A 25,956-nucleotide genomic window follows, 5' to 3' on the forward strand; every position below is an offset into this window, starting at 1 on the left:
TGATACTTACATTTTCGTTTTTAGACTTTTTTATTGCACCCAAGGCAAAGCTTGCAGGGGACAGCTGCCCTCCTGTTTGTCTTTGCTCTCACTAACACTAAATCACACAATGACGTAAATGTGATTCAGTATGATGTGTTTGTTGAAGGTCATCTAAAAGTAAACATATCCACTTTTAAATTTGGCACTGAAAAGCCATTCAGTCCACAATGGCGTTGCTTCCTTTGGCCGTTCTTTATTTCGTGTCAATGGCAGGAGAAAGGTCAGAGTTGTCGAGCTTGTTTTTGGTTATGTATACAAGGAGTCCAGCTTTGTCTGCAAGAACACTCTGTGTAATTTTCTTTTTATTCATACCATGAGTCATTTGATTCGCAAGTTCAATTATCATATACAGCACAAGACACAATCTCTGGTCACCAATCCCTCAGATTTCCCAGTTAATGACAGAAGCACTGTCATTAATTAAAGGACTGCAAGTAATACGTAGAGCAGGAGGTTGTTCTACTACTCATGCTTCAAAATAACACTGTCAGAATCATTTATTCTGATTGGTTAGACGTGAACATGTCAGAAGCAAAACCTATTTAAATAAAGTATATATAAAAAAATAGAAATAACAAATTAATTGCCCATTAAAACGCACTTATCATGAAAAAGCATTGAGAGTGAAACACAGTTATGTTATTCAGGTACCGAATCGATTCCTTTTGATATTTTGGGTTTCATGAGAAAAAATATAGAACTTCATGCATCTGTGATCGCACCATATTCTCTGCTCCTTCAAATTTTGTGGGTGCCGGGGGGGATATACCATCTCCTGCCTTAATTTCTCTTGACGCGAGTTGTGTTTCAATGAGTCATGTTGCAGCATTGAGGATGCCTGAGTGTGTTAACGCACTGTGGTGTCCTGCTTTAGAGAGCAGAGAGCATGTATTTCCTCGTCTCCACGTCATCCACTGTATGACAGGAAGGACGTGTAAACACTCTGCTTTTCCTCAGTTGATTCATGGTTGTTTGGTCAGCTGGGTCCGTAGTCCTGCTGCGCTCACGTGATCTCGATGGTGATGTGAAACTGTCCTAGTTTCAGTGTGTTGATTGTTTGTTTTTCCTCGGCCCTGGCAGCATGCGGCCGCTGATAACACCCCAGCTGAGCGCCAGGACTTCCTAAAACATGACGACTCTCTGCTTCTCCTCCATCTCTGTTCTCACTTTTTCTCCTCTCATGTGTCACTTTAACCTATTTCCGTTGTTTCAGTGTCATTGTTTAAGTAAACAGAGTGACCATCAAAGCAGGAGATTTAAAGAACGAGAAACCAAACCAGCAGCCTCATTGCTGAAAGTATAGAGCAGTGTGTTTATGTCTCCAGCTGCCAGGGCTTTGCTCCTTGTGCAAGCTCATGCAGCTCCTTCTGATAAGTTCACAATCATCAGGCCATGACAAGTGTGTCTGCAAAGCTGCTCAACTCCTTACCAGGCTCTTATCTCCTGCACTGGACCCGACACTAAGGCCCTACTTCGTCACTACTTGTGAGACTTGTCACTTTCAGTTGCCTGCACCGTTGGGATGTGGGATTCTTAAAGAATAGGCATATGAGAATGTCTACAGTCAAACTATGGGATGGACAATGCCGAGAGTTTATATAGTAAAGTTATGTATAGAATTAAAAAGCAAACAACTGGGAGAGTTAGTTGTGTCAACAATGGAATGCAACAAACGATAAAGGGAACGTATCGCTGACTAATGTAACACGTCTCTGAGCTTCATTACGTAAATGATATCCCCTCTTACGTCCTGTCCAAGATAACATCACAGATTGTTCAGATTGATACCATTCACGCAACCATTGGCCACTGATGTTGACATTGTGTGGTTGTGGTTACATCAACCCTTCCTTGTCAGACATTTTGGGGGATTTTTGCATCGTGTCTTATTGTCTTCCTGGTCTTAAAGATATGTTACCAATATTGCAAAAATGGACATTTGTCTCTACGTCACTTGACTGAATTCTGATACAACCTCAGGGACTGGTTTTCAGGCATTTATTCATCTGTATTTCATATTAGAATTTAAAAAGAATACAAGACAAAATCTGTTCATTTCAGTGGAAACTTCCAGTGAGCATGAACGCCCTACACTGAACTTTAGACACATGACTTCTGACACCATTGAGTAACAGCTTGTAACAACAGTTCAGGCCAGTGAAGAAATGGAGAAAGATATCATAGCTCATTAGACTGTGCCGCACAGTCCAGTTTAATTTGACCCTCCTCTGTTGGAGCGTAACTCACTCAACAAACGAGGCGTTAAAGGCAGAAGTCGATTGTACAAATATATCTTCTGATTAAACTGCATGAACTTACTCCTGTTTGTGACTGAGCTAATGAGCTAGTTCAGAGAGCTTTTTTCCTCCTCTGTAATTCTTTTTAAAACCTGAGCGCAAAACTCCCTGGGAGCAGATTGTTCTGTGATCAAAGTTCTGCTTTTAATTCCAGCCCCCATTGCTTCTTCAAAGTTAAGTGTTTTTTTTTTGTTTTTTTTACAAGAGCTTTGGCTGTGAAGTAGCTTCGAGTGTGGAACTGAAGTCTTCGCTGCTAGTTCAGGTCAGGTCAAGTTTTAGCTGAAGTTGAGTTTGAGCTACATGCAACAGTCAGATTGTTAAAAGTCACACGACATAAAGGTAAACAATGATTTTTGATTCTGGTCTCAGCATTTAACGTAGACAGACGAATCCTGGCAGGTGAATTAAAAATTCCCGCTAAGTAGCCACGTCTTTGTGGACGTATGTTCAGTTCTAATTTGGAATCGAGTATCGGTTCCAAACCTGAATGACATCATCTTTGGAATTATTGCCTAATATCTATAACCCCTATATCAGCGTTGGCCCCAAAAATAATCTGTATTGATCAGGTGAGAGATAAGACGTGCTGCAACATGATTAAAAAGAAATGAAAGACAGAGTGAGGGAGGGAGGAAGGGAATGTTTGGAACAAGATGTCTCAACATTTGTAACGAGGGTCTTGTCCAGACCATCAGCCATCGATCCCTCGTGAGAAAATGTTGAAGTCCCCCTCTGAGATGTCTTAAAGCCCCTGGCCACAGTGGTTTTGACACTGAATCCACTGAAGCAGATGTTTCCCTCCAGCCACTGAATATAATGGTTGCCAAGGTCTCAGTGTCTTTTAATTTGTTGCTTCACTGCACGGCCTCCTCCACTCGGCTCTTCATCGTCTCTCCTCGTGCAGGATCATCACAGACTGTACTACATACTGTACACTCTTTTTTTTTTTTTTTTATCCCTTTCAACCTTGTAGTTTTACACTTCTCAGCACAGATTCACTCAGCCCATCCTGTCAAACTCACAGTCTCTGTCCCCTCGTTAAATATTAATATTAATAAGAATTTATAGAGCAACAGTAGAAGCTCTTCGATAAATGTATGTCTTCAGAAGGGGCTTGAGTCAGCTGACCTAGTAATTTATTTAAGTCTATGATTGGATGTCCCCAGATGCATGTTAATACGAGGTCTGAACGGGGCGAACACAAAAGAGTCAGCTCCCTCTCTGTACCCTCAACACGTTTGATCGTCACAGTCGGCAACGCCAACCCGAACCCCACAGCCTCACATCGTTCTTTATGACAGCTGTAATCAGCTAAAACCCTTTGAGGAATCTCAGCGGGATTCCTCCTTTCTCTGATTTCTTAGTGTGCCAGGAAGTGTGAACACAATGTTCAATTACTTCATGTGCGGTAAAGAGTGAGATGGTGTAATACAAGCACACACACACACACACACACACACACACACACACACACACACACACACACACACACACACACACACACACACACACACACACACCATGCATGCTAACGTACATCCGTACCACATAAAGTTAGTAACTTATTAATCCAGTCTTTCACTCTCCACTGCAGACTCTCAGCATTGTATGTTCAGTTATTCAGACACAGTCATGCGAATGTGTTCATACACACAAAGTCTGAAGGATCTGTTAACAGGAGTTAGACCAAGTGCACCAGAGCCCGATTCATCAGCTGGCTGATTTAAATCAGCGGATATGAGCCTTTCACTGACATTTCAGTATCAGTGTTAATGTTTCCTGATACACACTGATAAGAAAACTTTTGTTTTATAGAAAAAGCAATGATGATAATAGTTGGACTGTATTTATGTATCACGCATGCTTCTACTGAAAAAAGGAACGCTTTGCTCTGGGCTACTCTGATGTTGACAGAAGGGGAGTGTTCGTCGCACTGAAATTAAATAAGCAATTAACACACTTTTCTAGACTTTTTATCCTTCCAACATTTGCTCAAAGAGTTTTTGTTACAGCCACAGTTCTTTTCATCTTATCTTACTGCGTCATGTTTCCTGCCAGATTGTTTGTGGTTTACAAACTTCTGCCACAAACCCAGTTCTCTCACATCTGGGTTAATATGAGTCTGGAGTATTTTTATTTATTAATCATTTTTATTGTTTTGTAGTTATGGTTTCTAAAAGCACAAGGTGACTTTCTTGACAAGAACAATCCTAAAACTAAAGAAAGTCAGAGCACTATCCTGTGAGATGAATAAATATGAACATTAGCTGTTTTTGAGAACCTTGTTTAAACACATTTTGCAGGTGAGATAAAATTCTTTTTGTTAAAATCATTCTTCTTGAAATGCATTAGCTCCAATTAATGGAGACAACATCTTTGCTGCACATATTGTGCTGTGGATTCAGATGTATTTCTGGATTTAAGCCTCAGAATGACTTCCCAGATGTCTCCTTTCAGGAAAATCACCGTCAGCAAACAGCAGTTCATTCAGTTCAAGTCTCGGTGGAGCACTGCAGTCTGTGGTGGTGTCGGTCTGTGTACTCATCACCGATGCTATGAAGCACTCCCAAGGGGCTTATAGTACTGTTCTGTACTGTTATCAACCTGGGACACACACGCAGAGCTGCAGGCGGTCTGGCAGATGACCCACTCCTTTGCAGTGTGTTTCGCTGTTGTGTAACAGAGACCATGGGTAAAGCCAAGTTTGACACCCTCACTTTGTGTCTCTGTCTTTGTCTTTGTTCTGCCTCCATCTCAAATAAATATTTAGCCTTCTAGAAATGTAGTCAGAGGAGGTGACAAGTAGCATTTTACGACTGCTAATCCAACGTGAAGTGACTCTGAGCCCTGATTGGAAGCCTCATTGGATTTTATCTGCCAGCCGATGAACTGATCCGGCTTGGGTGCAGATGGCCCAGCTCCCTGACAGATCTCGGGGTGTGTGTATGAGCACATTTGCATGGCTGTGTTTGTTTATATGTGAGTCTTAGAATGACTGAAGAGAAATGGCTGAGAGTGTCAGCAGTGGTCTGTAGATAACTGAATTAATACGTTACTTATTTAATGTGTCACGGATGCAGGTTGATATGCATGACTGTGCTCTGTCACCTGATGTACAGTGAAGTGTAAAAATAAATAAAAAAACACGTGGCGACACCACTTCCTCGGGTTTTGCTACAAACATACAGTAAAGCCATTATTGCCTAAAGCTTTGCAGCTTATTGCAATTTACATTTACAAACACTAATATTACACATAAACAGATTTACATGATGTATTGTAGCATCAAGTTGTCATTTCGTAAAGAGTTTGTCATCATCAGCATGTTTTTAATTACAAATGAGTAAACCCTTAAGGTACAGGAGGTCAGTATTGCTGTGATTTTGGATCTAGTATAACAGATAAATGTATCTCTGATAAATTATAATTAACAAACACCCAGAGGTGTTGTTTAGCGGTCGTGTGATGCTCCAGAGCTTGAACAAGGAAGTGGGAGTTGTGTCAAAATCGCAACTAAGATGTGAGGATTTTCAGCTTTCAGTTTTTTAATTGCAGAAATCAACTTTTATTAGGGAGACGGATAGAGATCAGAAGAAGATCTTGTATATTTTTTCATATCATCATGTAGAATGATCTCCCAGAGGTGCAGGAGTTATAGAAGATAGAAGGTTTGAAAAAAACAAAACAGAACTGCCAGCGTATAAATATCCTTGATAGTGATTATGGGGGATAATCCAGTGTAAATCGTTACTATGTGCTGTATGACTTCTTTGATTAGAGACAAAGAAGAGTGTGTGTGTGTGTGTGTGTGTGTGTGTGTGTGGAGGGGCAGGGGGCGCGCTGTTCTTCACTTTATAGAGCTTTTCCTAATCCCTCTGGGAGCTTCAATTGGATGTGTGTGTATGTGTGTGTGTCCTCACATGTTGGTTATTATGTCAGATGGTCGTCCTGTGCTGTGTGATGTAAATAGTGGCATTATGGCATTATAGGAGAGCCGGTCAAGCAGTATGTTTTGTTGCAGCTCGGAGAGAGCGAGCATCACAGAGCTCTGTGTTCTCTCTCTCTCTCTCTCTGTTTATGTAAGAACGTGTGTGAGAATATCAGCCACTGTGTGTGTTTGAGTGCGTCCAGGGCTTCGGAGTCACATTATCTGGTTTGCCACAGTGACATGTCAGTCAGGGAGAGAGTTTGTGAATAGGCAGAGGCTCCTCTGCATCATCGGTGTCCTCGTCAGCACCCAGCCGGCTGCCCGCCTGACTTATTCCTCTGCAGCGGCAACTCAGCCACGGGACAGTATGTACCCAGATGAGAATGAGACGGTAAGGCAGCTTCTTTATCACACAAACCTTCAACTTCAGATGCCTCAGGCGTCAGTGTGTTCATGCAACTTCATGTGCATTTTTTGGCAAGTCAGCAAAACCCTCAATTGAATGTATCCCACTGTTTAAAAGTAATTGCACTGCAGCGACTGATGCCTGTGAATATTTTGAACGAAATCCATCTCATAACAAAGCTTTTCACGTTGGAGGAGCCTCTTGTCCACACAGATGCACACATGGATGTTGGCTTTGTGGCATTTAGTGTTTGTTTCACTCTGAGAGAATTATGTTTACATGAAGCGCGTTAAGCGTGTTTCCTAATGTTGCACTGATATTTTGATCCCAGTCATGCGAGCAGGGAGCTGAAGTTATCTACAGAAGCTTTCACTCAAACAGGCTCTCAGAGCTTATGTGACTATTCTTTCTCATCTCTGTATTTGTGTCTATGTCCCTCTCTCTCACACACACACACACACACACACACACACACACACACAGTAGCTGATCTTGCAGCTTTTGTCCACCAGCTCAGGGCAGACATGTGTTCCTCGTCCATTCGCTCAGCTCGAGGGCTCAAAGTGATCCATAACATCGATCGCTGAAACCCCACACACTTTTTCACCAAATCCATAAAATCAGTAGCCCGGAGGAAGAGACGGGAGGTTCAGCCGTGTGTCCTGAGATGTTTGAAGTGATGATAGCATGCGACAGGATGGCTAAGAGGATGCGCTAAGCACCCGCCACGCTTCATTACATAAGCGCCGGCTACATAACATTTGTTTGGACAGCTGGCTGGTGAGATGAGCTCAGGACAGCCGAGAATGATGGGAGACGGGACGGAGAGAAAGTGGAGTGGCGGACGGGACAGAACATTGTGTATTAATATATACGTGTGTGTGTGTATATACATATATACATTTATTTTAGGTGATCACTTTATTTTTTAACAGGTAGAATCACTGCGTTGAACATGATGTTTAACAGATGTGTGCTCTATTTTCCATACTCTTCAGAACTCAATGAAAACGTTAGCTTTAGTCACTGCTACGGTTTTGACGTCATTTTCGGTTCAATCCATTAACTTAAAGGTTCCTTTTATAAACTGAATCAATTGTATTACCCTGCAAGTTGCTTTAGCTAGACGCTCGGTATAGATTTAGCCCCATTCTGTGTTCAAAGCTCCAGGTCAGAAAAACACATTTTCTAAGATACCTCTGCAGTGTATTTATATCTAGTGCTCACAGGGTATGTGCCGCCTCTCCGCAGCTTGTCATTAGTATTATTTCATGTCACATTATTAACAGAAGAAGTTGATCAAAGCATTTTCCTTTTATACCTTGGTGCATGCCACCAGAAATACAAGTTACATTTCATCTAACAGGAAAACATAACTCACAGTTCACGGTTCTTAAAATATGACAAAAATGCCTTTCTGCTTTTGCAGCTGCTCAGATGCTCCTCTTTGTAAACCGAGATCAGTTCTTTCCGAACCAACGTGTATATCTGAGCAGCCACTAAATGACAGAGAACCGCTTCCACCGTATAATCTCTTGGTCCAGTGTAAATAAAGGTTTGCTTGTGGCCCTGCCCATGTGTACTCATGCCTGTCTCCCTGATGACAGTGTGAGCTGTAATTTCTCACTTTTCAGTAGAAAGAGCCGTCTTTGTTTGCACTTTGGCCTCAGTGAAGTTGAAAGTCAGAGATGATTAACTGTGCAACAAGGGAAGACTTTTATCGTCTTACTCTACGTTTAGACCAGTTATGATCTGATTATTGTGAAATTCCTCAGTTCAGGAAATGTATTTAATCTGCAAATAGGAAACTTACAAACTCACAAAAGCCTCTCTAGCTGTTTCAGTCTTACCAACACTTGTCTCTAGTTTGATTGCAATTTTCTCTCTTATTCATATTGTCTTATATTTGAAAAATCTATATTTTCTCTCCTATTGTTTCTCCAAAATACCCTTTCTGTGTTATTGTCATTTTTCCATAATATTATTAACATCAAGATAAGGTTCACGCACGTTCCAGGGTTTGTAACATGAATGAAACGTACCATTCATACGTTGTGTGGGTTTCTGCAGCTAAAGCTTAACGGAGGACAATGTGTGTTAGGCCGGTTTAGTCTTCAATTACAAAGACCTACTTTCCCCACAGAGCTTACAGTGGGTTTCTTATTCACGTCACAAGTTCAAGGTTTGATATCAGTGGGTCTCTGCATCTTCAGTAAATGAGTTTACAGTGAAGTTGCAATTACACAGGGCAGAGGTCATGGGATAAAGAACGCAGTGTGTAAATGGTAGTAATATTAACTGCTGGAGGATCAATGACAGGATGATCCGTGATTAAGCTGAGCTCTAGGCCTGTGCAATGCGTACGGCTGACCGAAGCTTCTGTTTTTAAAAAAAAAATCAGAAATAAACATTTATGTGATTGTGTATAGATCACGTCATCAGATCTCACACAGTCCAACTCCATGTGCTGAGTGAAACTCTCAACACCATCACAGTCCTTCAGTAACAACAAGATCATTTTTGTGATTGAATCATGCCTGTGTTTGATAAATGTGGAGCTGGGAATGAGTCAGCATTGTGTGGCTCCCTTTTCATCTTTGTGTGCAGGTTAACTTGCTTGCTAACTGCATGCATTATAGTTGTGCCTATGCTTCTTGATCATTGCTACAGATTTTTAGACGGTTGGATAAAATGTTCTCGTGTAGCAGCTGCTGATTTAGATCTGTGGTGTTGATATGAGCATATAATAATGTCACAATGAGTAAGGTAATTGTTTCCACCACATGAGTAACGGGCTGTTTGAACAACTAAATGTCTTTTCTAGGTTTCTTTGTACTAAATGAAACAAGCTTTATTGTTTCTTCATAGCTCAAGGCTTCTCTAGCTATTAAACCCTAAATTACATAACTCAGACATGTTAAGGCCAAGCTTTTGCTGAAACATTCCCTCCTCACAATGATAGCGTTAGCTTTCAGTGTGGCGCAATAGATGCACATTTCCACCTTTAACCACATACCTGCAAGTTCAAACCCAGCTCTACAGCTCCTGCGTTTATTCGTCAGACTGTGAAGAAATCAGCTTTCAAACTCACCGTCTGAAACACAGCGATTTTAATAATTTCGGCAGAACAAAGATAACAGAATGAGGGGATGGACCTGCAGAGTCCTGCTGGGGAATTGGCTGCACACTATCAGCTCTCCTTGGTTTAATGTCAGCTCCTCTCTTGCACGATAAAAGCTCCTTAACGTCCTGTGTGGACTGTGCCCCTGGGATAATTCCATTTCAGATTAGATTAGTAGATTATTTTAGGAGACTTGCCTGCCTCTTCCTCCTCCTGTTCCTCTTCCCTTCTGCTCCTTACCTCTGATCATTTACAACTTAATAGCATATATAACATCTCACGTCATCCACATAGAGTTTTGCTGCTGACTGTAAAATGTACTCAAATCACACAAAGAAAACTCAGCAAGCCCCCTTTGTCCTGTTGAACTGGTTCAACTTGAGCAAGTTCTGTGCCGTGTTCAGATTTGTTATGATGTCTGAGACGTGATGCACGTTTTGGTTCATTTGCATTCAAGACCAGAAATACAGGTTCCGGCCCAGTGAATGGCTGGTATTCTGAACAGGCAAAAACAAGCATTTTTTCCCCTCAAGGACAGTTTGATTTTCGTGCTCTTTGTTGAATACAAAGTGAAATCACACAATGCTTGTCGTTATCTTTCAGTTTCACAAAGCCTTCTCTGTGACGGGACCTCTGCTCTGTGTTTTGGTAATTTGTTGTTATTAAAATGCGAGCTGGATCTGATCCTTGTCCTTGCTGCTCTGCTTCACAGAGCAAACGTATCAGTTAAAGTGTCGAGACTAAATCTAAGCAATATGCAAACGTCTGCAGCTCCGGAGCCGTTTGTCCTTTATCAACTTTGGTAGAGGAGATAAAATGTGTTCAGGCCGAGAGAAGCTGTGAAAGAACATCGGCCTTCCTGACTCAGCCCTGCAGCTGAAGGACACAGTCAGAACAGACAGAACAGCTTTTTATTTGTGTTTTTCCCAGAGAGTGGTGTTGTTAAAAAAGAGAAACATCCACCAGCATCTACGAGGTCATAATCAAGGTCAGAGCGCAAGAGAGTAACTATCGAAGGACATCCCTGATCATGGCAAGGTTTTTTCAACATATAGTTAACAATAATTTAGATTTATAACAAATTGAATACTATTGAATAATAATAATAATGTTTAACAGTAATATTAATATTGTTATGACCAAGTCAATAGCTTGAATCTTAGAAAAAAGAGCAGCCAGATGATCACACAGGTTTTAAGGTTTGGAAGCACTTGCCAATGGAGGGGTTGCATTTTGTTTTCTTACTTTTGTTTTAAACCACTTCAAAAACTGAGAGGCACATTTAGGGGACTGATATCTATAGTGTGCAATTTGGTGCTGGCTGATTTGATTCAAGGGAACTGTTGGTCCTTGGCGGAGGTGTGTGCCCTACTGTTTTAAATGTATTTAAGTCTTTGCATGTACTGGTGCTTTCCCTGTCAATGGTTTTCTTTGCACATCATTTCTCAGCATTTGAGCTCATAAAAGGAGAAGTCCAGACATGCCACAGACGGGCCGAAGGATCATCCTTAAGGGATCTCTCATCCTGCCTCTGTCTTCCTCATACCTGCTCTTTACTCTCCTCCTCCTCCATAAAGAGGTGTGCTGTTGAGACATGCTTCTGTTAGGAGACAGGGACACGTGGCCTGTTCCGTGTAGCTGGAGGAGCCACAAAATACGAGAGTATTTCTGCTTTTTATTTCGCTTCAACGACACCACATTCTTCAAGGTTTGCAGAGACCAGTCGAAACAGGATTTCGCCTTGAGCAAAATACACAGAAATATTTAAATGATAATGAGTATCTTCACTAGTCTTCACTTTGACTTTTAGAAACCAGCGGTATCAACTATAAGATACCAGATATCACTCCAAAATGAAACATAACTGAAGGAAGTTGACAAGGTGATAGGATTTTCACAGCCCCTCCTGATGGTTATGTCATGTCCTCTATAAGATGATAATAAACTTCACACATGAGCTCCTCTACTGTGAGTTTAAAAAACCCCTACTTCATGCCAGAGATGAAACAGCCTGTTATTAGTGCAGAGATAGAAACTCCTTTGCTCCCTGTGTAATAAACCTGCTCAATGTTCACATATTATCTTAGCATATGATTTTCACTTCCAGTATTTCCAGTTCTAAGCATTGCTTGCCCTGAAAACTACAGAAGTTAAGCAAAGCTCAACTTTTCATGCAGCAACAGAGGCACCAGCCAATCAAACTGTTTTTAGTCAAACAAGCAAGTGCAGACACTAGCGAATCAAATCACTTGTCTTAAGCACTGCGTTATAGCTAGCATGGCACATTAGCATGAAAGCTTGTGTGATGTTTGCCAGCACCAAGCATTAGCATGCACTGTCAAGCATTAAGGTAAAGCTTACAGGTGAGTCCAGCGTAATTACTGGAAACATTATCCAGCTGCATCACTTATGGAAAATTCCAAACTTAACTGGATTATAACAAAACACGAAGGAAACACTGCGACGTGTGGTTTCCCATTTCTGTAGAAATCCAGCGCTCCGCACTGTCCTTTGCTTTAACTGGGATATGAAATGATCAATGAGGCTCTGGCAGCAAACAAGGCAAACTAACCTCCCTGGACTGAAAGAGAGAGACTCTGATCCGCTCAATACAGCACAAAACAGCAATAAAACAAATTCATGCAATGTCCTGGGAGTTTTATTACGCACAGGTTAAATCAGGTCGAGGGGATTGTGCATGAGACTGTTTCTGACTCTTCAACAGTTTTGAAGAGGTGTTGTATCTTTGCTGCAAATTCTTTCCTCCTCACTCAGCTGCCTGTTACCTTGAACTGTTGTTGACCCTGCGAACAGACTGTCTGAATTACACTGCGCTTTTCTAATTGCTCTGTCATTTTGTCGCTGCGTGTTGCTGCTCAGCTTTCCTGTGTCGCAGTTATTGGTCTCTCCGCTCGCTGCATCGCTGTGTGTTCAACTGACTCTTTCCTCCTAAAGGCATTCAAAGCTCTGCGGGTGATTTCCAATTTGTTCTAGATGGTTTAATGTGACCCGGGGTGCACGTTTGATTTCATACACGTACGTCATACAGCAAATAACCATCTTTTTCGTGTAAAAATTGAACTTGTAATATTGTGTTATACTATCATGATCCTCTGACGCTATATCAAGCTGGTGAAATCCGACAGTGCTGCTTCTTCATGTGCAGTGGAAGACACGAGAAGCTTTAATTCATCCCACATGGGCTTGTTGCGTCTATAAAAAACCTCAGTTCGTCTAAAATACATCTTGGTCCATCAGTAAGAATGTCCTACATAAAAGTCAGGTCAGTAACCTAGTTAACCCAATTAGGCCACGGCTGCACTGACCTCTAAATATTGTGTGTTTCTAATTTTCCACTGTAAAACGTTGATCAAGTTGACTGAATGGGGAAAGTAAATGCCACTCAAATGAAGACTAAGTTGATTTTATCTTCTTTAAAGCTATTTCAACTGGTAAACTGGACGCATGGTGCTGATTGCAGAATTCTCAAATCGTCCTTTTTTAAACCGATTTCATGAACAATCACTGTTTTTCTAAGTAGATTTATAACCCAATTCAACCCTCTGAAGAAGATTTAATCCAATATACCATCAGGACTAGTGCTCTTGAAACATAATGCTCGCCCTCTTATGTAATATATTCTTATTACTTGGAACAAACCCCTTGATTTCTATGCTATTTCATGATTTGTGGTGTGAGTGAAAAGGCCACTTGTAACATGTCTCAGTCGTGACTCACTGTTTTCCAGTGCCTACTCATTTATGAGGTCCACTGTGACGTCTGTGGCTGCAGTACATGACGGTCAGTGTTTTAAAGGTATAAAGCTTTTTTCAGGGCATTGAACACATTTCCTTAACTTGAAATATTTCTCTTTAGGTATTTCCTTCTCAGGAACGTTACTATCAACAACAAACAAACCCTCATACTGTGTATACGCAGAATCTACTGTCCCTCAACTCAGTTTCTGCAAGTAGCCCTGCAGGCATTTGACTTCTCCCCTACACATTTGACCTCCCAGTCATTATTAATGCAGCGAGGAAAAAGAATGTGGCTTTTCACGAGTCCAGAAGTGGAAAGAAACAGTAGTTTGGCAATGACCTAAAGCAAAGAGGCTGATGCTGGCATGGTGTTTGTGTTTGTGTTGCTAAGGCTTTCCTGACGTACGTGTTCTTGATATCGGACCAGGAGGAATTTACAGATTCTCATCTGTAGATTCACAAACAAGCTAAGATACTAGGGGGCTGGGCGGTAATGAGACATGCCTTTGGAAACAAAAATGGAGGTTAGTAAGATCTTAGGGAGTTATACTTTCCAGAATGGAAGTGAGTTATATTCCAAATAAAACGTCACTGAAGCTGTTTTCAGACATGAACTCTGGAAAATGTCCCGAATGGAAAACTCATTTTCTGAGTTTCGTGATATTATAATAACGTTAGTAACAGTGACATTGGAATGAAAAAGTAAACTCTGTTCAGTTAGGACTCTTTCAGTTCATATTCAAATGTTATTTCGACCCAGAGATTCACAGATTCAACTTACGATTGTTGCTGATAAGTGTCCTGCACTTGTGTGTCTTTGTATGTTTGATTCATTGGTTTTAGGATTCATTATTCATTATGCTATTCTTTTTAAGGGTTTTATTTTTGTTTCATATTTCCATGTCTGTGTTTGGGGGAGGTCACCAAGACACAGTCTACTTGTTGATAGGGCAAAGTAATGGATCTTGAATATTTTCAGAATTATTTTTCCCATACAAACCAAATGACACACGTATTTCAGATAAGCCACTGAGGAAGTTATTGAGAAAAGACAGACCCATAAACTGAAGCATTACCCTAACACTTTGTTGGTCTGTCCCTGTGGACATTGTTATTTTGAAAAGGTTATGGTTTTAAAAGCACTGAGACGAACGCTTACAAAACATGTCTGTAGACGTTTCCTGACAGACTTTGTTCCAGCCGGTGGCCTCACTCAAGGCCCTGTTGTATTTCTGTATGAATACAGTCTACTTAGATGATATCCGCACCCCACTGAGTCTCCCTTTATCTCTGTCAGTGACGCTGGACTGAGCTTAGCACCGTGGCTGTGCTGTGTCCTCGTTTCTCTTGGTTAATGAGCATACAGCCTCATTTATGTCCATGAATGAACATCAAACACATGCGGACCAATGGCCTTAAAGGAACTCTGTCTGTGTTTGAAGGAATAATGCTCAGTCCTGTTTCTCCCCCACTGGATTTGGTCTTAACTCATTCAGAGGACCCAGCTGGGTCAGGCCGCTCAACAGAGAAGCTGTGTCTGTTGTAATGTGATCTGACCAAACGAGACACTAAAGGGCTGAACTCCTCAGAGGCCTTTTTTTTTTTTCCTCTCAGAAGCTAATTAAGTTTATTTGTAGAATAAGAGAAGATTTAATTAAATTTATCTTGGGAACTAATCTTGTTGAATATGTTCGGATGGATGCATTATTAAGTTTTGGGTCAGTGTGTAGGTTGAATTAAAATATATTTATATTTATTGATGGGGAACTGTTAAGAGACAATTCTGTCATTCAAGCTTATGTTTACGCACAACAGTGATGAAAATTTGAGAGGTTAGTCATAACATGTGCATAAACCTCTGAAGATCGCCCCCTGGTGGCTGGTCATAAACCCTTCCTCCTCCATGTTAGCAGATCGGACATAGACCAAACTTAATGGCAAAGTACATGATGAATCAATTCTTTTTCTCAAGATGGTTTCTGTCTGTAGTTCCAATCACACTGATGTATGTTCCTGATAAGTTTATTTTTCTAACAGACGTAGATCGAGTGTAGTTAATCCTAAAGTAAATTGAGTGTTTCTTCTTAAGACTTTCAAAGCAGACTCTTTAAAAAGTGTGGTGTAGCTCAGTATAAACAGATGTGTCTACCTGCAGGAGGATTTTGAGTCTGACATTAACAGAGTCTCTATATCTTGGCTTCATATCTACATCCTGCTCAGCTGTGTCGGATCAACGGAGCTGGATTAAGATAACAGGCGTCAAGATGTAAACATCCATCACTGGTGATTAAGATTGTTGTGATGTGGCCAGCCAGTTAATTCCACAACTACAGGGCAGCAGAAAGGCTCCTCGCCACCGGGCTTTTCTCTTGTGAAAGTGAAAAGTGTTTCTCTAAAATTTAGACGATTGAATTTTAATTATTTTATTCTCGGAAAAACACTTTTAATATTTTGTTTTTTCTACCTAGCAACAGGGTTTAGAGCACAATGTTTTTTGTGATAAACAACAACTTAAAATCCTCCAAGTGGGAGGGAAAAGTTACACAGCATCGTCATATAAGTCGCTTCCAATTTGCCTTATGTGTCCTGAGCTGTGACTACACCTGTCCCCTTGCTACGCTCTTACATAATCACCTAAACACACACACACACACACGCCTGCTATCCTTGGCAGACCTCTCCAGCCCCCAGCCACACACTGTGCTGGAAGAATTAGCGTCACTAGCTGTGACCAGTCAGGTAGATGGAATTAGAGGACAAATCATTCGGTCGAGGCTGTAGCTGCCTCGCTGCTCCGTTGGTTCTTCAGAGAGTGTGTTTCCCACAGCACTGATTTTATATTCAAGGCTGAGTCAACTCTGGGATTTTTATACAGAGCATTTTTAGAGTTTATTAAAAAAAAAAAGGTGTGAGTCACTATGAGCAAAACCTCAAAGTAAAAATATATCATTGAACTACACAGACTCTTTTTCTCCTCACTCGTTTTAACTGTCACTGGTTAGAAATGTCAGTCGGGTGTCTGAAAGTCAACAGTCTTGTTTTGCAAAATTAGACGTTCCAGCATTCACAAAAGGGCGACCGTGGTTCCGAGCATCGTGTTCCAGCCCGGGGGGAATAACGCTTGTCCCCTGTGGTGAAGGCAGAGCAGCATCCAGACAGCTGCTGTTCCAGACTCACAAACATATGGTCATATACTCTGCAATCTAAAACCACACACAAACATCTGGGAAACTTCATTTGCTCACACATTGAATACTGCCAATAATCCCCTTTTTTACTCCCTGTATTACTCTTGTGTGTATATTTCTGCACACTTAGTCACGCAATCCAGTCAGCCTCATTCAATTGAATGATTTCTATTGCAAAAGGCTCTGGCAAAAACAATGCAGGGTTGATGAAACTGGGTTTTTGTAACTGTGCAGAACTTTTGCATTTACAAAAACCTGGATTTAACCCCATAAATGAATAAATGATATATTATAAGTGGAAGTTATGTGTTATATGTTTTAGGAGGAGCTCAGTTGATGGTTAGTCTCCTCCTTCAAATGTTGGTCTGTGTCCGGTGGCGTGTCGGGTCAGTGCAGCCTGAAAGCTTCCTGACTTCATAAGGTCACTCAGCACAAACTCACCTCAGGCTTTTCATTGTGTTCCCCCTGCGTGGCATTGTCCGCTCTTTTCTCCTGTTGAATGTAATTGCACTGAAGTTGCGTAATTTCTTTGGGTGGTGCCACTATTTAAAGAGCTTTTGTGTTGACTTGCAGCGGTTTGTCTGTAGTTGTTTTTCTTTTGCCCCTGTTATTCATTTCAGTCAGATTTACTGAGATGACCTTAGACCAGACTGAAAGACCCACCACGCTGTAACGGATGTGTTTTATCAGCCTGAAGCTTGTCAGGGTCAGACTTCAGTCGTGTTTATGTTTTGTCTTGTTCTGTCCCTTGTTGTTTCTCAGTAAGGACAGTGAACACACATTTTCAGGTTTCTGCTTCCCTCCCTCTTGTGTACCCAGTCCTTCTCTCAGAATAGATATGTTTAGAGATAAGGAGAAAAACATCTTCCACTAAATTGAAGTCAGGAAGCAGGACAACAAAATATAAACGTCACACAGGTGATTCATTTGAAACTGCCAGCCTTTCTGTTCAGTTCACCTTGTTACCTAAAACATTTTTAGTGTGTTATAGTCTCTGATGTTATCGAAGCCTCCTCTAATATAACCTCTCTGGTTTCACTATTCGTCCCACATCCATGTGTTAGTTGCTGCAACTACTGATAACTTTCAGTACTGATACATTTGCATACGATTTTTTTTCAAATGAATCGATTAGTTGTTTGTAAAATATAAATTATCTTGTTTTACTAGTTTACTTGATGCAAAGTTAAAATAAAAAAGTCATTCTGTGTTGTTTTTTTTTTTTATGGTCATTAAGACAAGATCAATTTCTGCTTCCGTCAGTGAGGAAAACATTAAGAATCATTTCCTACTAATGTTATGCAATATAGCTTCCAACCACAGCCATGACAGTTTGAGGCTCGGCTCACTGTGTGCGTGTGTGTGTGTGACTTTAAACAGCACTTTGTCCCAGTGAAACTAAATAACATACAAGGAAATAGAGAAGTTGATGATTTATTTGTGTGTGATTATATGTCTTTAGGCATATCAGGACATATGTGTACATGTGCGACTTTGCAAGTGTGTGTGCATCAGTGCGATTTGTACCTAAAGGTTTGCCAAGCAGTGTGTTTATATGTGAATGTTTTGTGTTTGCATGGCCCAGCTCTCTGTGGTATGCAGCAGAGCAGGTTCATCTGTGCCTGAGAGGAAAGAGGAGGAAAGAGGACGAGAGAGGAGGTGAACATTTGGAACTCCTCCTCCTCCTCCTGCTACATCACTCCTACTCGAACTTTGTTGTCAGGCTGCCATCTAAAGGACTGTGCAGCCTGCTCCTTCACTGAGGGTTTGACACTGTGTAGAGCTCTGTCTCCACTTGAACTCAGGTCTTGCATTGACCAGTATGCATTATTTATTGATGACATAGATTGAGTTCAAACGAGGAAACTCAAATCATATTGACTGACTGTGAAACAAGCACATTTGCTGTTGTTGTGTTATCAATGCTGCCTGGACAAAATAAAAAATCAGAAGCAGATAAGTTGAACTATTACCCATGACCATATAACGGTATGATGCCAAAGCACCTGCAGTCAGAGGGACCAAATGATATAAATTAGAAATTGCCCTGAGTTATCTAATATTGTCTTTGATTAAAAGGATTTTACTTTCTGAAACTTCAGCACACTGTGACACTTGTCGACCTGGTGCAAGCTTTCCTTGAAGCACAGTGTAGTATCAAAGAGAGCAGCCTCCTCAGGAGACCAGGTCAACTTCCGTCCCGCTGTGGGTCACTGGTTTCTGAGCTCAGTATTGATCAGGCGGTCAGTCTGTTCACACCAGATGTCCAACACCAGCTGCTCAGGAACATGCCGCTGCTGTAATGAATTACAAGACATCCTGTGAATTCTTAATGAGTCCGCCTGCCGGTGCAGCCTCTACTTACATAACGAGAGCGAGTATTTGACAGAACACATATTTTTTTGTTTTTTAAAGTTTGCTTTACATGACGCCGATGCTGGGAAGGTTTTACAACCTTGAGACCCAACTAAAACTAATGAAATGAAACATTTACCTCCACCAAATGATAAAACCACAATTAAGTTGCCATTTTAGGGTATCAGATATTTATTTTTGTTGGAGATTCAATAAAAAGCTTCACATTGTGCAATTGAATTAACAGCAGGACAGTCATGAGGGGGAAATGCAGTTTTGTGGGATTATGGCTTTTCAACCGTCGATTGACTAGGACTTCCTCTTTGACACAGTCGTGCACTAAGTCACACGCACAGGAAGACCTCAGCACAGTGTCACCAGGGCTGTGCGCATTGAAGGAGCTCAACTCAAACTCAAAATATTAAAAAACACGGCCGATGGCAATGATCCGCTTGAGGAGAAGTTTTCTAACATCAGACTCAATACACGAAGAGGACGATGTGTTTACGAGCTGCTCACTGCAAGAGGTAATATTTCATACATTTGTAGTTGCTGGGTCTGGTTTTGCACATTAGCATGATATGAAGACGTTTTTATTTTACAGAATCAACAATGAAGAAAAGATTTACGTTTATACTTTATAACACAAAACATGTTTTAATTTCTCTGTCATCAAGGTTTGATAACGTTATAAAAAAATTGCAAAAAGTTGTAATTAAATTGGCCGATATATCGTTATTGGAAACTCCTCAATATCGGCATCTGCCCCAAAAAGTCCTTATCCATCAGTCTCAAGTATATAACACATTTATATCATTGTATAGTTAATATGTTTTTGTAATCCGGTCATGCTGTGGCAGTGTATTGAACAACAGACGACTGATTATTCAGTTTTCCTCTGCACCTCCAGCTGTTTGCTGAGCTCCTGTATATTTCATCCCTATTGATCCCTGTGCAATAAAAACATCACAGAGCCAGTGTTTAAAGCCCTGTGGGTGCTGGCATTATTCATGACTCTGTCTGCGCTGCGGCTCTGCAGACAGGCAGCTTCTTTGTAACGCCAGCATGAAATAATCATGAGAAGTCGTTCATTGACTGAATCAGACATCGGTCAAGGTTCTGATGTCAGTTGCTCCATCACTGGAGGCAGCGGGTCGGCTGCTTGTTTTTGATTCTTTTGTGTTTCTTTCTTTATTTTTGTGAACTATGAATGATAAATATCTGATGCTACAGTTCTCAGATATGATTGATGTGATTAGCAGTATAAAGAGTCACCTTGGGCTTCGAATAATAGTGATATTTTGATCTGCAAGCCAACCTGTCTGTAGAACTGTACGGAACTTTATTATTATTTACAGGCCTAAAAAAAAAAGTAGTAAAACATGTAATTCCACAATTGAATATTTTCACATTCAAATTCAGTTGTTTTCCATGGGACAGGTTTTTCACAATTCTCCCTCTTCATGCTCTAAAGATGAGTTTGCACAAACTCTCCTTGTTCAGGATGCATCTTGACAGTCGGTTTTACTTCCTTATTTTAACTGACATGGGTCCCTGCCAGGCTCCGGTACACAACAGCAGCACTTACTTCCCCCTGCGCTCGTCCTTCCCTGTTCCTCGATGGTCTACGCTGGTAATGTCAGCTTGATTGACAGAAAGTTTATTTGATATTTTAGTAATTTCCTCTAAATTCCACTGCCGCTACCCATGCACCCTGCACATACTCTGCAAAGAGTCTGTCGTCTACTGCTTTTTCACCTCAGTAGGGACTTGGAGTTAACGGTTTGGGGGTGTTTGATTGAAGCCCTGAGGTTTTTTAAGTTATTTTGGATGAAGGTGTCCACCAGCTTGCACCTGCAGCTGTTGATTTACACTCTGAAATCTGTGAATTTGTTACGTCACGCTGTCCAGGAACTTTCCCCTGGTTTTATATATAGATATATATATATATATATATACTGTATATATATATATGTATATTAGAACAGACTTAAATCCACTCTCAGATGACTCATAGTTTCTCTCTCTCTCTCTCCCTCCATCAGACGGTGTCTTCAGGCCAGGGCCGCTCTGAGTCGCCTGTCTACACCAACCTCCAGGAGCTGAAGATCACTCAGACCAACCTGCCCCCCCTGCCCTCAGGCTCCCCCCTCCACACCCTCGGCGACTGGGAAACCTACGGCGACCAGAATGGCCGGCACTTCTACTACAACCGCTGCACCCAGGAGAGGACCTGGAAACCTCCCAGAGCCAAGGACGCCAGCACGGGGAACTCCAGAGGAGAAACCCACAGCGCAGGAGAGAGCTCCGAGGTACGGAGCATTCACTGTAAAGAGGGTTCAACCAAACACACACATGTAGACTCGTTATTTTATACCTGTTTTTATGAAGAACATCCAGTGACGATGCTCCGTAATGAACAAGTGCCTGATGCCAATCAGTAAAATCTCACAGAGGAAGTTATTCCAATTTTGATCCTGATTTAAGTTGCCTCACCTGCAGCTGTAATCCATTCAGCTCATAATGTGTGTAAACACAAACAGTGGAGGATGTAAGAGTTTAAGTCACACGTCTGAACATCTGGCCAGTTGCAGATGCAAGTCTCTTAATCTCAGTTTCACAAAGTTCATCCGTCCTGCGTGATCCAATCGCAAGTGGACAGCTCTATAGCAAAGGTATGAACCTAAATGCATCCTGAGATCTCATCACTCGGACCACATTTCGAGGAGGTCTGGCCACATACTTCTCACTGTGTGAACCCAAATGCATCCTGGGCCACATATGAAGTCCGCTGCGGTTTCACAACGACCAGAAAGTAATTTTACTCTTATCAGTGTCGATGTTTGTTGATCTGTTGAAACATCAACGATAACAACGATAAAATCTTTCTTCATGCGTATTGATCCATTAGTCTCCATCTGTCTCCACACACACACACACACACACACACACACACACGCGGCCACGTGGAACACCTTTAGGATGCATGTTCATGTCAGGTGTTAACAGATGAACTTAGAGTTTTCCACTCATGATCGAATCAGTCATGACTGATTTTTATTTCAGGTATGTTGGGCCAGAATGATTTCAGACTTACTTAATTCAGAATCTTGATATTATATGTTTGTACCTTAAATTAGCAGAAGATGAACTTGAATCCCTGCTCTGTCATCTCTGAGTTTATTAGAGACACCGTAGCTTCAGGCATGACACCAAATAGGAGAAATAAGTGGGAAACTGAGGTGTGGCTGAGATAATGCTGTAAAAGTGAAACTCTTTTCATGTTCAAAAACCAGTGGAAACATCAGACTCAGCTGAAATGACCTGACTTTGCAAAACCTTTTTCACCCTGAGCTTAAACTGGTTTTCACAAGTGTAGAATTACAAGAACTCCCACCCACATGTGTTCGTATAGTCTCGTGTCGAGGCATCATGAGTCAGAGGCAGATATTAAATACATAACACACACACACAATAAAACCCAAGATTCAGTTTGTGTTGTGTCTTTCTCATGATGAAGTGCTGCACACGTAGACATCAGCAAAATAGTTTTTGGGAAGTCTCATTTGTCCGGATCTATTTTCAGAAAAAAAACACACTTCTGTCATTTTGAAATTGCATGAGTCAATATCAACCGTGAGAACGACTATGACTCTGTGAATGACACAATCACAAACACTGAGACTTTCCAGCCTGAATCATTTGGGATTCTGTGATTTTGAGTCTTCCTCTGTTTCATTAAATGGCTGCACCACACTGCCACCTACAGGTGAAAAGCAGTCACTCTCACACAGCAGCCTGTAGATTTACACCCTCCACAATGAAGCATGAACATTGGTGATTTTTACTGCTGGATGGTTCTTCTGGTTTTCTGTCATTTTCTCGTAGTTTATTGGTTCTGGGTGCACGGCAGATTTTTTTCCTCCTCTATAACTTCATGGTGAAAGACTCTCCTTTTCTCTTTCTCTCTCTCTTTTCACACCAATGCTAGACGACTCCTCTGTCGCTCTCGCCGTCTTTCCTTCCGTTCCTCTCACTCTCCATTGGTCGACTTCAGCCTCTGTCGTCGGAGGACACCTGCTTCAGTACCTACTCTAGCCAGTCAGACAGTCAGTACGGCTCGCCGCCGCGTGGCTGGTCGGAGGAGATGGATGAGTACGGCCACACGCTGTACGTCAGCGACTATACAAACGAGAAGGTACCGGCTGCACAGGGCTGATCCTCCGCCTCTTTACTGCGGGGATTTCTGGCCATGCATGGGCTTTAGTTATAACAGCACAGCATGACGGTGATTACCAGCACCAGAGAAAAGATGAAAATATTCCTCATTATCTGGAAATTATTTCAAGCACATACAGATTCCCACAGCAAAGGTTCAAATTTAAAACAGCTTTACAAAGTTACATCTCATGTTTGTCAGTAGGTTTGTTATCGATTGAGATGTCGGGATTCCATAACGAGTCTGGGGTTTCTCTTGTCTGTCCGCGTGTGTGTCACCAGTGGTTAAAACACGTTGATGAGCAGGGTCGGCCTTATTACTACAGTGCAGACGGCTCCAGGTCAGAGTGGGAGCTGCCAAAGGTAAGAATCTGTAGGAATCCTCCCTCTTCATTCAATGGTAAAGGGAATCAGTCAAAATCCCTTGTATGAATAACACTAATTAAATAAAACTGCATCTCTGTCAGCGGCTGTTCTCGTGTTTATTTATCCACTTTTGTGACAGTGATTCATTGGATGAAATTTCAGACATAACAAGGCACAAAATGATGAGAAATGTTTTTAAACACAGTTTCCTTTGCTAAAGTTAAAAGTCACTGATGCCGTATGATTCTAATCACCTCCCTCCAGTACAACCTCTCTCCTCCTCAGCCATCAGGAGATGCTACTAAAAGTCGCAGCCTGGACAGGAAACACATGGAGCCCATCGTCCTGACCAAATGGAGACACAGCTCGCACGTCCAAGAGCCTAACGAAAAGGTGTGACACGCAAAACTGCAAAGTACAGACCTGTCAGTTGTGAATAATAATACCTATAGTGTATGAACTCAAACATTTACCTTCCAGCTCTTTTCTGTTCATTGCAAAGATGTTTTGAAGTCAACAGTTTCAGTTGTAGACTTGTTGCATTGCAGCGGCTGTTAAAAACCAGACGTTTCCGCGCAGTCTCTGCCCGTCTCCACCCGTACAAACACAAAGTCAGTAGTCTGTCTCACCGACCAATCAGTGCCCTGTCCCTTCATCCCAGCTGCCAATCAGCTTGCATGAAGATAATCCGGATAATCAGAAAACAGAAGCAGTAATAATTACTCTCCCATTTTCATGTCAATTTTTTTTCTTGCATGATTACCTGAGTTGATCGAGTCTGTTCATTTAAAAACTTTGCTTAGAAATTGGACCTTCAATCACAAACCTGGTTCATTACATTTTTTTAAGAGATAACAGCAGCTTTCAAGCTAAACTGATGAAATATAATGTGCAGTAAAAACACAGAGTTTCTGCAGGGTCTTAAAAAGTTTAAAATTCACTAATATAATTTTCGGGCCTTAAAACAATGTTTTGTTTGCGTAGTTTATAAAGTTCTTTCTCAACGATACAGATATTAGCACCATGTAAAAAAACTACAAACAAATTCCGTCATATCTGTTTTACTTGACACAGATCTTCAGTTATTTTGGTCTTAGAAATGTCTTTAAACACTTAACTACGGCTGCTCGTGGGGTTTCTATCGAAACAATAACAGAAGTTTGATGACGTCGAGAAAGCAGCCAGGAATCATGGGAGCTGTCTTCACTACCATTGCGGATGAAAATCTACTCGACACAACTCTGTCTCAAATTATGTTATGTCATATTATGGATGAGGTTTTGCATTAAAGCTTTATTCACGTTATGTAGAAAGCAGCAATAAATAATCAGGATAAATTACGAGTGAGCAAAACAAACAGTGGATGGAAAAAGACAGACGAAGACACATGTGAAGCAGATGCGACGCATAGGTCCAGTTGTTATTACACTTTATAATGAAGGACTGTTGTTTAGATGTAACTTACTGAAACCTGCAGAAACCCTGAAGTAAAGTAGTTTATAGGTGCATGAGATTTCTGACAAATACTGTTCCTGTATCCACATCTAATTAATAATCCATGTGTGCCTCCTGGACATCACTCCGGTACTTGACACACTCGGCAGCTTCATAATCTCACTGTTAATTGCAATCACACTGTTTGAGCTGTCTGTGTCTTCTTACCCTCCCATCATTTTCTCATTAACACTCTGTTATTAGCCCATGTGACAGTTTGTTTTTTTCATCCCTGTCTCCTCACTAGGACGCTCCTCTGGGCCCTGTGCCCCCCTCTCCTGATTCTGACTCCTGCCCTTCGTCTCCCAAGTCCCCCACCTCTGTTAGTACTCACCCCTAACCTCACATCCTCGCCTCACCCACCAGGCTCTGTCCTTCGGGGGGGGGGGGTTTAACGTGCTCCAGCTTGCTGCAGGGTTTCGACACTGGTCTGGATAATGTGGAAATAATTCGAGAAAAGTTGAATGTGAAGGAATTTGAACTTGAGTCTTTGTAGAAACTCAGATTTTTGGTGAAATTGCATTTTGCATGAGTTTGTTGAAATCACACAGGTGCTTTATGATTTCAAGACATATTGAAATCATTGTGCGGGTTCCTGTTTGGCTTTATCATCCATGTTTCCCTAGAATCTGCTTCTTAGTCTGAAAGAGCAAAAGATCGCTGGCTAAATGCAGCTTGGCCAAGACACATTTTCTTTTATTCTAGTCTCATGTCTCTGTTCACTCTCTAATGTTCAGTCTCTTTCTTTTCCTGTTCGAGCGCAGGGATCGCAGTCAGCTGTGA

The 25,956-nt window shown here is 41.4% G+C and overlaps 1 protein-coding gene across 12 annotated transcripts in view; it reads left to right on the forward strand.

The window, feature by feature from the left end:
• LOC109644685 (rho GTPase-activating protein 12-like) overlaps positions 1 to 25,956 on the forward strand; it is a 39,772-nt gene that overhangs the window by 7,861 nt on the left and 5,955 nt on the right. For 2 of the 12 annotated variants that reach the window (XM_069510813.1, XM_069510812.1), the window contains exons 3-7: positions 21,141 to 21,407; positions 23,087 to 23,293; positions 23,596 to 23,676; positions 23,944 to 24,072; positions 25,421 to 25,495. In XM_069510813.1, the coding sequence (XP_069366914.1) occupies positions 21,141 to 21,407; positions 23,087 to 23,293; positions 23,596 to 23,676; positions 23,944 to 24,072; positions 25,421 to 25,495 (759 nt within the window). The remainder of the gene's footprint in view (positions 1 to 21,140; positions 21,408 to 23,086; positions 23,294 to 23,595; positions 23,677 to 23,943; positions 24,073 to 25,420; positions 25,496 to 25,956) is intronic. The other 10 variants (XM_069510814.1, XM_069510817.1, XM_069510815.1 and 7 more) reach the window with 10 other exon arrangements.

This window comes from Paralichthys olivaceus, chromosome 16 (genome assembly GCF_024713975.1).
Source record: "Paralichthys olivaceus isolate ysfri-2021 chromosome 16, ASM2471397v2, whole genome shotgun sequence".
NCBI classification, from domain to species: Eukaryota; Metazoa; Chordata; class Actinopteri; order Pleuronectiformes; family Paralichthyidae; genus Paralichthys; species Paralichthys olivaceus.